The sequence below is a fragment of the Semicossyphus pulcher genome, unplaced genomic scaffold, assembly GCF_022749685.1.
Source record: "Semicossyphus pulcher isolate SPU_LCO1_2020_fin unplaced genomic scaffold, fSemPul1.0.p SCAF_10, whole genome shotgun sequence".
Lineage (NCBI taxonomy): Eukaryota > Metazoa > Chordata > Actinopteri > Labriformes > Labridae > Semicossyphus > Semicossyphus pulcher.
Genome location: NW_027211604.1, coordinates 9,939,333 through 9,951,513, shown reverse-complemented (window position 1 = coordinate 9,951,513; position 12,181 = coordinate 9,939,333). Strand labels below are relative to the sequence as shown.

At 39.1% G+C, this 12,181-nt stretch overlaps 2 protein-coding genes across 2 annotated transcripts; one reads left to right on the top strand and one right to left on the bottom strand.

Moving 5' to 3' along the window:
- Positions 1-2,256: 2,256 nt before the first annotated feature.
- On the bottom strand, positions 2,257-6,831 carry LOC138594190 (mannose-P-dolichol utilization defect 1 protein-like). Its single transcript, XM_069665199.1, has 7 exons — positions 6,741-6,831; positions 6,356-6,421; positions 5,169-5,301; positions 3,961-4,046; positions 2,759-2,874; positions 2,501-2,611; positions 2,257-2,376 (listed from the first exon to the last, which is right to left on the bottom strand). Exons 1-7 carry the CDS (start codon positions 6,829-6,831, stop codon positions 2,257-2,259), a joined length of 723 nt encoding a protein of 240 aa, XP_069521300.1.
- Positions 6,832-9,687: 2,856 nt separating this feature from the next.
- On the top strand, positions 9,688-11,483 carry LOC138599743 (transmembrane 4 L6 family member 4-like). The gene is made up of 5 exons (XM_069671503.1): positions 9,688-9,885; positions 10,186-10,251; positions 10,556-10,689; positions 10,768-10,954; positions 11,121-11,483. The coding sequence occupies exons 1-5, from the start codon at positions 9,709-9,711 to the stop codon at positions 11,127-11,129; spliced, it is 573 nt and encodes a 190-aa protein (XP_069527604.1). The 5' UTR covers positions 9,688-9,708; the 3' UTR covers positions 11,130-11,483.
- Positions 11,484-12,181: the final 698 nt, after the last annotated feature.

Genomic DNA, 12,181 nt, shown 5'->3' with positions numbered 1-12,181 from the left:
CGATAGCCATGCTAAAGCTAGTACTAGTAGATTGAGCTTTAGCCCAGTGTAGCTTTAAGCCAAATACTAACATCTTCGCTTAAGCTAGCGTGACAGTGTGCTCACATTTGCTAATTAGCTCTAAACACAGTTTTTAACCGTGCTACTAGTATGGCTAAAAATGAAATTATTCAAAGTACAATCCATATTTAACTTTTATTCTAACACATGGGCTATTTTCAGTCAAATCTGTGCCACACAAAACTTTCAGCCCCCCATAAAGCCACTCACGTAAATTAACCGAACACTTTGTTCTAACTGCTGAGACTAGTTACCTTCTTTGCTTCACCTACAGGTTTTTTCTTGTGTTAAGCACACGTCTTGTGTCAGGCGTGCCGTGGCATGAGGCGTGTGCAACACATTATTGAAGTAACAGTTATAACACTGTGTGCTGTGATTTGTTTAACTGAAAGAGTCATTCAGTCAGCTCTGTGAAAATGCAAACACGACATAATAGGCCGACATTTTTATGTACACAAAGATCATGTTGGACCGTACTTGATGCCATTTACAGTCCTGACATAAAGGTGACTTAAGGTGACAACTCTGTTTGCTTTCACTGACACACACCTGTGTTCTTTGGCAACACTATATTTTATTACTGACCTTGTGTTCAGAAACTTCACAGCATCTTTTAAACCAGTTCACAGTACAGTTCAACATGCATGAAAGTAAAAACACCAATAACATATACATATAAAACACTGTAAAAACCCATAAACAAACAGTTCATTTTAGCTGGTGAGCTATTCCAAGTATTTATGTGCTCAGTTGGATGGAAAAAAACAGCCATCTGCCAAAACAAACCAGGTTAATGTGTCATTGGAGCACATGAACTGCCACAGTCACTTCAGTGTGTCTTAGCAGAGCTCCTGAGTGTTACTGAGCAACACGGGACGGTTTGTTCATTTTGCAACATTCAGAAAAAAGCGTCAAACAAAAAAAAGCAATGGCTCACACACTATAATCATCCAGTTTAACCAGTATTTTACTAATCATATGTGCACTTTTTCATGAAGCTGCTCCTTTGTGACTTCAAGCTTCAAGACCTGCAGCCGAAATCTGACAAATGATTGTCTAACACTTAAACCCCTCCAGCTGCTCCACTGAGCTGTTCAGTAGCTCTACTAGTGTAATGTTTGCTTGTGAATGTCAGACAGCAACCTGGTGATGCAGTTAATGCAGTGGAAAACACATAAAGTTGTTAACGATGACTTTTTTTTTTGCAGACAAACACTTAAAAAGGTTTATATAATGTGATGCTAAAGAGAAAAACCTGAGGCTATTCTGCAACATAAATGAGTCCAACTGGAATTTCCTTTATGGGGGTTGACATGAACATTTTACTAAGTCAGCACATTGAACAGTAAAACTGACGTGACATGAATGCATCATCATGTGGCCTGATGTGTGTGTGTGTGTGTGCTCGTGACTGCACTTCTCCCCACTTTAACACCATGTGTCTGATTAAAATATTACCTTCAATATCACTTATGAAGTTTTTGCTAAAATGTTTGAAGACCTACTGTTTCTACTCTTTGATGTACATAATCAACCAGTTTGTCCTTGGATTGAAAACTTCCTTGAGTTTGGCATCTTTTAAGACAGACGTGACCTTATATTTGGACGAGGCAGAATATGCAATCACTGGTAGCCACGCCCTAATGCACACCCTGCATTACTGTCTATTTCTACTGTAAATAGGAGCATCATTTACAAAATAAACATCATGCTGTACTGAAGAAGACTTGAAAGTAGCGATTGAGAACAGGAACTTATTAGGAATATGTTTCCTAAGGTGAAAACGTCAAGAAAGAAGTCTTTTCCCTGTTTCAATACTGTTGGACTTCTTTTGCAACAAGTTGAGTCGCCCTCTGCTGGTCATGTGAAGGAATGCAGGCTAAATGCAGTTCAGCATTGACATGACTTTGGAAAGCAAGAGGCCACATGCACCTTTTATATACGTATAAAGTCACCAGATGGCAACGGAAAATAGTATTATTTCCTCACCCTTACAATACAAGGACAGTGTTGTATTAAATAGCATGACAACAAGAGAGTGTAACACACAGCTACAAAAAGCTCCTGTAAACATTAACTGCTACTTCGAGCAGCATTATTAGTTATACACATTTAAATATCCGGCACCAAATATTTCCTGAATGCCAGAAGGATTTGCATATGATGCTAGAGTCCATTTGTCACCATCCTCCACCTCTACTCACTCTTCTTGGTGGTGTCAGTGCTGCTCCTGCAGCAGAGGACCTGGGCCAGGAGGACACAGCTGAGACAGGCTGACAGCACATGTGACAGAGTGTGCAATAAGCTTCCTGTGTCCTACAAGACACAATTTAAAGCAATCTCAGTTAGTTAGGAAAACACTGACAGAGTGGAAAATATGTGGAAAATACGCAGTTGTAAACTTTGTTGATGTTTTTACGTGTATTTCCTGACTACATACCTGAAGAGCCACATAGAGAACGCCCAGAGACCCTGCACATGATAGTAACACACTCAGAGTGGACAGTTGGCCTGTGCGGCCATTACTGTAGTTTGTTCCAACCTGGAAACCCTGGAAACAACAAATACAGCAAATAAATTCACGCTCCTCCGATTGACAAGCACTTTGCATGATCACGTCACAGTTCACAGGTGTAATAAATCATAGAGTAGCTCAGATATTGAGCTGCACAGACCATATAAACCACAGAGTTTTTACCTTGCTTGCAATTAAAGCTGCAATACTGGAGGCGTGCATCACTGAGGCTACTGCTCTGGCTGTATAGGAGCCCAGGAGGAACATTACACCACTGTACGCCAAGAGCAACAGCATTCCTGTCATTAAAAAAAATAAAATAAAGATAAAATTATGTGAGAAAGAAGAATTTTCACACTCAAGAAAAAATGCCACACAAAGAACGGGGGGAAAAACTGTTACCAGAATCTTCACACTGCTCATTATTGTCTCTTACCAAATCCATATGTGATTTGATTGGACCTTAAATGAGCTTTTTATATTATCATCTAAATCAGCTCTCTATCAATGTTTAAAGACACTGGTAGGTGTTTCTTCTGATCGTTAAACAAAAGGTCCTTGTAAAGAGTTTGTGAGTTGCATGTTAACACCACACGGTGGCGCTGCAGAAGCACTGACTGCAGGAAGAGCGCGAGTGTGACTCTGAGCTGTGGTCAGCTTATATAACGGCATGTTTCCAGACCGCTTTATTTTCAGAGGCATGTCATCTTTTATACTTTTTTTAATATGTTGGACTCATTTAAATGTTGGAAATACACCACAGTAAGTGATTATCTAATATGGCTGGTTTAAGTCTTCTGAGTGTGATTTACTTTTACACTACAGAGTTTCCACATTAGTGCTTTGTAACGCCTTTTAACTTTAACAAAACAGATTCAGAGCTGTAAAACTTTGTCTAGATACATTTAATGCCGAGCTATTTAAAAACGTAAAGCTTTCTAAATGTAATTATGTAATGTAATTATTATTATGTAATGCTCTGTTATGCACCCAAAAAATTAAGCAGCCTGATGAAAACATGGTATCAAGTTTCTGCCTGTAAGTGGATTTTTTGCATTTTTTATAACAATTATGCAAAAGAGAGTTTATTTGTACAGCTCCTTAGAGGGAAATTGAGAACAAAAAATGTCAACTGTCTGATTTATAGTCTTTTTAAAATAAGAAAAATCTATATTTGTGTGTCTCAGTGGGAATGAAGGAGCTTCAGAGCCACACACAGGGGGAGGTGCATTCAGAGGATTTAAAAATGACTTACATGGATGCATGGATTGTTTTGGTCTTTTTGTGGGAATTGTTTATGATAACAAAATGAGTAATAATGACAGACATGTCCTGAAAGATTATCCAATCTATTCAATGTGAATTTGGACAATGTGTGTGCTAACCTTTCAGGGTTTCCCCACGATAATGCAGGATGAGGAAGATGATGGCTGCTGTCTGCACCAACGTGATGAACCTCTCAGCCCAGGCACTGTGGAGCAAAACACATGTCAGGTAAACATGCATACATATAAGATAATACTCTCTTCTTACATAACCCTCTGCAGAATAATTACATGGCAAACTCTTTAAACTTAACAGAACTTACATCGCAGTGTTGTAGGCTACATCTTTTATACATTTATTGACTGGCTGTCACAAGTGTAAACAAAGCGACTTCAGCAAATGACTCACTTCCGCCAGTGAGTCACACATTCAGAAAGAATGAGCAATCTGAGGCGAACACTCGTAAAACATGTGCTTTATGCTTTTTCCAGCTTCACAGAAACAGAAGAGTTTAGTATATAAATACAGACAGAAGTCAGTCGTCTGCTGCCAAAAACAACAACAACAACAACAACAACAACAACAACAACAACAACAACTCGCTGTTGGAGAAAGATTGCAAGATAAATTCAAGATAGCAGATGGACAAACTAAATGATGGAAGAGCAACAAAAAGAGAGCTTAAGCAACCCAAGTTCAACGTTTTGAAGTGAGAATACTTCTTTTACTTTAACTGTCTACAGTTTCTATATATCTATCATTGTATTGGGTATCGGTGTGTACTCCAGTCATTGCCCAACTAGTTACTTAATAACTTATTAGCCCAGAAAAAAAATCCACATATTTTTTCTTCTCCAAAACAGCAGCATTCACATCAATAATAAATATCATGGAAGCTTCAAGCAACTGCTGTTTTTGAGTGTCGAAGAACAACTGGTTTCAGATAGGCCTAAATTATCACATGCCAATAACAAACAACAACAGTGCGCTGCTTGGAGAGAGTGTAACCTTAGTGACAGCCAGCAAAATATCAACATTAGTGTTTAAACAGATTTAAAGTTACAATTAAAACCAGTAAAATAACTTAATAAAGCAGTTTCATGTGTATAAAATAGTATATGTGTATATATGTTTACATTTCTTATTACACTGATATCAGTCAGGTTCTCGGTGACAGCCAATACTCAAGCCTGACTATGGGAATTGGTATTAGGAAAGAATAAATCTATTGTGACGTTATTATGAAACAAAACTTGACGTCACTGAATGGCTCGTCATCAGCCATTACACAGAACCGCAATTTATTTATAAATGTTGACGTACGTACAAGACTGGGAAGTTGTTGGCCATGGCGTACACAACAGGACATGAGAAGGCATAAAGTTGCAGCAGGCTGGAGGTCAGACTCAGGCCGTCTGCACTTCCTCTCCACAGTATCTTCAACAGCTGAGGCAGCTGTGCTGTAGGGAGACGAGACACAGGGAGGGTTAAATACAACACAGCTACAATGATGATAAATCAGAATCATTATTGTCCAAGTATGTGGGCACACACTTCACCTTTACTCTCAATGTACAGACACGCAAACTGACATACTACACTTAAAACAAAGACAGATAGGACAAGGTAACACAGACATTTTGACACTAAAAACTACTACATACAGGCCTATGGATACAATAATATATATTATTTAAAAAACACAACAACATTTATGGACAGGAGACAATAGTGCAATGAACAAGAGGTAGATGGTTGCAGACTTTTCAGTATACAGAGAATGTCAACTGACACTTTGACAAAGTTAAGTGTTCATCAGAGTGACAGCCTGGGGAAACATTCTGCTCCTGTGTCTGGTTGTCTTGGTGTACAGTGCTCTGTAACGCCTACCGGAGGTAAACTCGTTGAGGTTATGAGATACAAAATCCTTAATAGCCATATAAAATTGCATTGTTTTTTTACTGTAGCAAAATGAATGTTTGAAAATGTATTTACTTCTGCGTAAATTATAGTTTTGTGACATCATCACTTGGCCTGCTGTTGTCATGGTTATCTGCAAATCTGCAATCTCAATCTTGATCTTTAGCACAGAAATACTTATTGCATTTAATAGCTTAAAATAGTATTTTCATGTAAAATTTGCATTTTTTTAATACATTTAATTTCATAGCTTTAGTAGTCAAACACAAGAAATACAATTGTCTTGCCCTTGACCCTGCTCTTTATTCAAATTTAGCCCTTCTTAAAAATCAGTTAAATAGGCCTGACTTAGAGGACGTGAATTTGAACCCCGATGTGATTATTGAGCTGTGAAGAAATCCGATCAGTGATGATTAATTACTGTGTTGTAAAGCGACATTAGTGAGACAGTATGAGCTGGCAGTATAATCTCATCTGTGAGTTTGTCAGGGGAAAATCTGTTATCTGATCACCTCTGTTTGTGTTTATGTGATGCCTGCTGCTGCTGTAACGTGATTAAATCAGATGTGTTGAGGCCGAGGAGAGATGTCTTACCTAAAAAAGTGTCCAGTATGATCCATAATCCCACTATTCTGTTCAGCACAAACTTTAGACATGCCCCTAGGACATAACAAGAAAACACAGTCAAGCACCAGCAGATGTTTAACGCGGTCAACGACTAATGCAGGATAACAGAGGGAGAGACAACACGATGAGAGATAACAGGGTTCCTTAAATCATATTGTAACAGACCAACAGAAAAAATAGCCCAAGTGTTAAACTAAATATTACAGCGTAGGTTACAAAAACAAAGTTTACAACGTTGACCTTAAAGTGGGGGAGGCGAAAAAGCCCAGACTCCTCCTTTCACACATCTGGGAAAAAATGTTTAACTCCCGCTGAACTTAAATGCCCGAAATTTGACAACAACGAGCCTCACCGTCCAAGGAATAGTTGACGAAAATCCTCTCGTAACATTTTTCTGGCATAAAATATGTAACCAGGAACTCTTTGAGAAAAGACGTGGCCATCGTGGGTCAGCTGCAGGCAGGAGTGCTTCTCAGAAACAGGGGAGTGGTTCAAAGGTTCCCCGATATATTTACAGCGACTGAGGCCAAAGAGGACTGAGTACCGTGCTACCTGTGACGGCCAAAATGTGGACCGGAAGTCCACAAATTAAAACGAAAAACATACCCAGCCTCTAAATTTTTTGTTTGAAAAAGGTTTTCGCCTATGGATATATAAGAGCAGCTGTAGGTTCATAAATCTGGGGAAAAGTTCAGAGCTGGTGTTAAGTATGTGATTTGATCCCATACAACTTTTAATAACATAAACTACTTATGGTTTCAAAGGTAACTGTCAGTTACCCTCCCAGAAAATGTTCTGTTATCATGTTAAAACTCTGTCAAAACGCATTTAGGCCTACTATAACTAAAAAAATCTAGAATATATGAATATTTAAGTATTGTTGCTAGGCTAATTAAATAATAATACAGCCGGTAGTGTTGGGAATTTCAGCTCGTTGAAGGGAGTCGGATCTTATGGCTCTGTTCCTTTTCAAGAGCAGTCCTTTTTTTTCCAGACTCGCAAACTCTCTGGGAGAAAAAGTGCAGGCACGAGAATTTCTCCCATCTCAACACGCATATTTAAAATTTTGCGCTTTTAAAATGTATTGGGTTATAATGTTGCGGCACTATGTTGTGGTGACATGATTGGATACAGCAGTGGCAGCGCGCACAACAGAAAAAACAGAAAGTTCCGGCACTCACAGGATCAAGTAGAACTGACTTTAATGTGGGTCACAGATGAACGCGTTTCGGTTCTTATGAGGTCTTCAGCATACAAAGGAAAACAAAGGAATTGATATATGCCCAGGTGAGATTAAATGAGTGAGAGGTCCATACCAAGACAGCATGCCACTTACTACAAATAACATGGACAAATCTAAGCCAAATACAAAGCAGAAAATATAAATAAAAATGTCTTTGCCACTACAGATAGTCAGTTAGAAGATAGGGGGTTTCAACAGCCCATTTACATAGAATAATTTAGACACATTATACATATAAAACAGTGCGTATAATAATCGATATTAACAAGGATAAGTAGCAAAAAGTAATTGATATACATGATTAGATTAAGAGCTGCATGTCCCTGCCGAAAAATGTAAAATCCTGCACAAGGTACAGAAGCATCCCCCATGTGCAGACATAGAATACATAGAATAAATATGGTTACATAGGGAAACTACCCTGCAGCAAAATTCTTCAACAAGTAGCTAATCCTATTTTAAATTCATGAAATATAGATATATACACACATACATACCTAAATATATACCCATACTCATGCATACACACGTGTACAATGCACACATACAAAAACGCTGCACAATCTAAATAGGCATATATAATATGAAATATAAAAGGTACATACCCTGACTCATAAATACTAGTTACAGGAAGCAACCGAGTAGCAGTTCTTCATTTAGGCCTTTAGGGCTCTCAGTTTGTACAGAATGAATCCAAAAAGCTTCCCTCTGCAATAAAAACCTGTCCAAATCTCCACCCCTTTTCAGAGAATCAACCTTTTTCGATGCCCTGAAATTTGAGAGAACAGACATCATGGCCTGCTGCATTGAAATGTCTGGCCACCAGAGATTTTTCATCTTTGTTTCCTATGTTGCTTTTATGTTCAGAAATCCTTGTTTTTAGCTCACGTTTAGTTTTACCTACATAGGCTAGCCCACAGGGGCATTTTAAGAGGTAAACCACATATTTAGTTTTACATGAGATTCTGTTCTTGATATTAAATTTCTTACTGGTATGAGGATGGAGACAGACGTCACCTCTAATCACGGCACCGTATTGGGCACAGTTAGAACACGGAAAATTACCACCTGGTGGATTCGATAGAAAATGTTTGAGAGGATTATAGCAGTCAGCCTTGACTCCATGACATGGTGACATGATTCCACTGCACGTGACCTAGTATAGCGGAGTTGCAGTTGAAAAAAGCTGCCTGTGGTATTTCGGCATTAAAGGTATAATAAGTAGGAGTTTTCCTGCATTTTGTCAACAACACATTCAAACTGGGCCCCTCTTCCTGGACTCTTCGTCCTCAGAAGCTCACTCTTACTCTCTCGTGCGAGAACACTCCCCACCGCCGAGCTAACACCGACAGCATCACGGTTACCCTTGCGCTAGCATGCTAACTACCGGTTAGCTTGTCCTACCCAGTTTGAGGCACCTACCTGTCCAACAGAAAGAAGGTCAACTCTGCGTCGCTCTTATAGTCTATATCTTATTTTTATAGGAAAATCCTACTTATTATACTTTTAAGGGGAGTGGATCTAGGGCAGGCAGTGAAATCTGGGCAAAACTATAAAAAGAATCGGATGCATTGCGAACATCACAGCACTATGTTCTCCATAATATGTATTAAATGAGTAACAATGGGAGAACAGTGCATACTTTGTAATACAAGCAGCACCCTGATCATTGTGTAACTAAAGGAAAACAGTTGGTACTTTATGTTACAGGCTTTAATATCACTACTGCGGCGACAACTTAAACAAAAAGTTAAAAAGTGCCTAAAGACCTTGATTATTTTCTAGTTTAACGCATGAATACACAACAGTGTGTTTAAATATAGATTTGGACACCTGCAATCTAGAGTTGCCACTCAAGTACAAACAATTACTAATCACATAAAAAGTTACTTAACAAAGTCCATGCAAGTCTGCAGGTCCTCAGCTCTGTAACAGTAGTGACCTGCCAGGTCCAATACATGTCTGTTTGTTGGCCAGGTTGAAGGAGACGTCTCATCTCTGAAAACAGGAAGTATCTGAGCAAATAACCCGATGAACAAGAGGTTTACAGCAGTTAGTTGGTTTTCTCTCTGACAACATGTGTACTGGAAAATGCTCTCGCTGCATTGGTGGGACTCTGTACCCGCTAGTATTCATATCCATCATCTGTAACATTGTGCTGTTCTTTCCAGGCTGGGACGTCAAGTATGCCAAGGATGGACACATAACTGATGAGGTTAAATACATGGGAGGAATCTTTGGAGGGGGTATATTGGTGAGTAGTCTTTTCTTTAACCTGAAACTGGAGGTATTCAGCAACACTAATAATTACTTGCACAATTCATTACTATCATCATCAGGTCCCAAACCTTTTAATGTACATGTATAATACTCAAATGTGGCACCTTTTATCCTGACTAAAGCAAAGTCTCAAAGCTGCTTATAAAGGGGATTACTCAAAACATGACTTCTGCAATGTTTCATAAGTCTGGAATTGCTTTAACTGAAATTCTGAATTATTATCTTCATCGATGCTACATCTTATTCCTTGTCAACTCATTTGTAACCACTACAGGTGTTATTCTCAGCTATTTACATCAACCTGACTGGAGAACAGGGATGCTGTGGAAGCCGCTTTGGGGTGAGTCAGAGGCAAACATTTCGGATGCTCAGTAAAAATAAAGGACAGAAATACTTTGAAGAAGGATTATTGTGTCAAGAGTCTCTGAGAAATACTTAAGAATTCGGAAGAAATGTTCTCTGAAGTGCTGCTTCATCTTTGCACAACTCCTTTCGATGTAGATAAGATCATGCATGACCATCACAACCACAGCTCAGCACATTTCTGCTTTTCTCTTTTTCAAAAAGGGAAATGTTTCTGTATGCATATTTGTATATGACCACCTGAAACCATCTGTCAGTTACTTGTGGTTTTACCTCTGCAGATGTTGGTATCAATCGTATTCGCTGCAGTCGGAGCAGCCGGCGCTCTGTACAGTTTAATTGCGGCGTTGTACGGTCTGAGTAACGGGCCTCTCTGCAAATATGGTGAGACATGGACAACACCTTTCAAACACAGGTGACAAACACAAGTATCTTTCTGATTATTTGAACATTATGATGTTCTGGTGTTTAATAAGTCTCATCTTTAACGCAGCAATTGGAGCTACCTGACTGACTCCAAGTCGTGGTCAGACTGCACAGAGCCTGTCAACGTGGTGCAGTTCAACATCGGACTGTTCGGCACTCTGATGGCCACCAGCTGCCTGCAGGTGTTGCTCTGTGCCATTCAGATCCTCAACGGCCTCTTCGGCTGCCTGTGTGGAACCTGCATCAACCAAGAAGTAAAGACACAGAAGGCACACTTTAGTTTTCAGAGCCGTATTGATATTTATACCCAAATATTTTTCACTAAAATGTTGTAATTTGCGAGAATCTTAACCTTACTTCCCCCTCTCTTTTATTTTTATTGTAATATATTTTGTTTGTTTGCTTGTTTTTTACTGACAGAAACCGTAAACTCCTGGTCAGGAGGCGTTTGCAGTCCACATCTGAAGAGCTGACTGGCCACTCCTGCCGGAAGATTGATCTGCATAAAACATTCAGTGCGTCTCTGATAACAGGTTTTAATATTCTTATGCGTTCTTTATGATGCTTCACTCTGCTGCAGTGTAACAGAATATGCTGTGAAAAGACCACAGCGTTAGAAATAACCATGGTTAATCAGATGGTAATTATAAATACTTATTTCACACAGTAAGCTGTTGATGTACTGCCCAGGCTACAGCTCATATAAATCTTTATTCGCTTCTGCCTTCAATGACACCTTTAAAGTTGACTATACAACTACAATAAATAAAACATATTCAAAAAGTGTTTCAGTGTTTTCTCAGCTTGTTACACACATAAACTTACTGTTAGTCAGTTTAATTTATTCACCAGCTGATCATTTAGTTCCCCCATAGCTCCAGATAGAAATCAGCACGCAAACATGAGCCTGTCACTTATGATGCAGCACTCGGAGATATAACAACATAACAGTGTTTTGTGTGGAAGTGATAGCCAGGTTGTAAAACACGCGTGGTCATATATCAGTATAAAGAAGGATTATTAACTGTGTCAGGATAAAAGTGAGTTATCATTTCTCTCTTTACATATCACTTTACGATCCTTATAACAGCCTGCTGTCAGTATGAAACAACCTGGGACACAAATGGACTTGAAAAGGGCATCATTTTCAGTCATGGTTGTGTCTTGAAAATAAAATAATAGATCAATACTGTTCTTCATGAGCGGAAGGAAACTCCATTTATTAACCTCTGTGTCACATTTACAACATGATGAGGAACAAGGCCGTGCCCATACGTTGCTAGGAGACACCACATGTTTTGGGAGGGCTGCCCTTCCCTCCTTTTTCTTTTCCCCTACAAATGACCCTTTTTTTCCAGTCATTTACTGCCAAAAAATGGAAACCACTGCAGCCAATAGCTCTCTTGAGTAACCAAAATATGTAGCCTTTCCTGTCGGTTTTTCAGCCTTCACAATGTGCACGATTATCAGTGTTTTGCAGT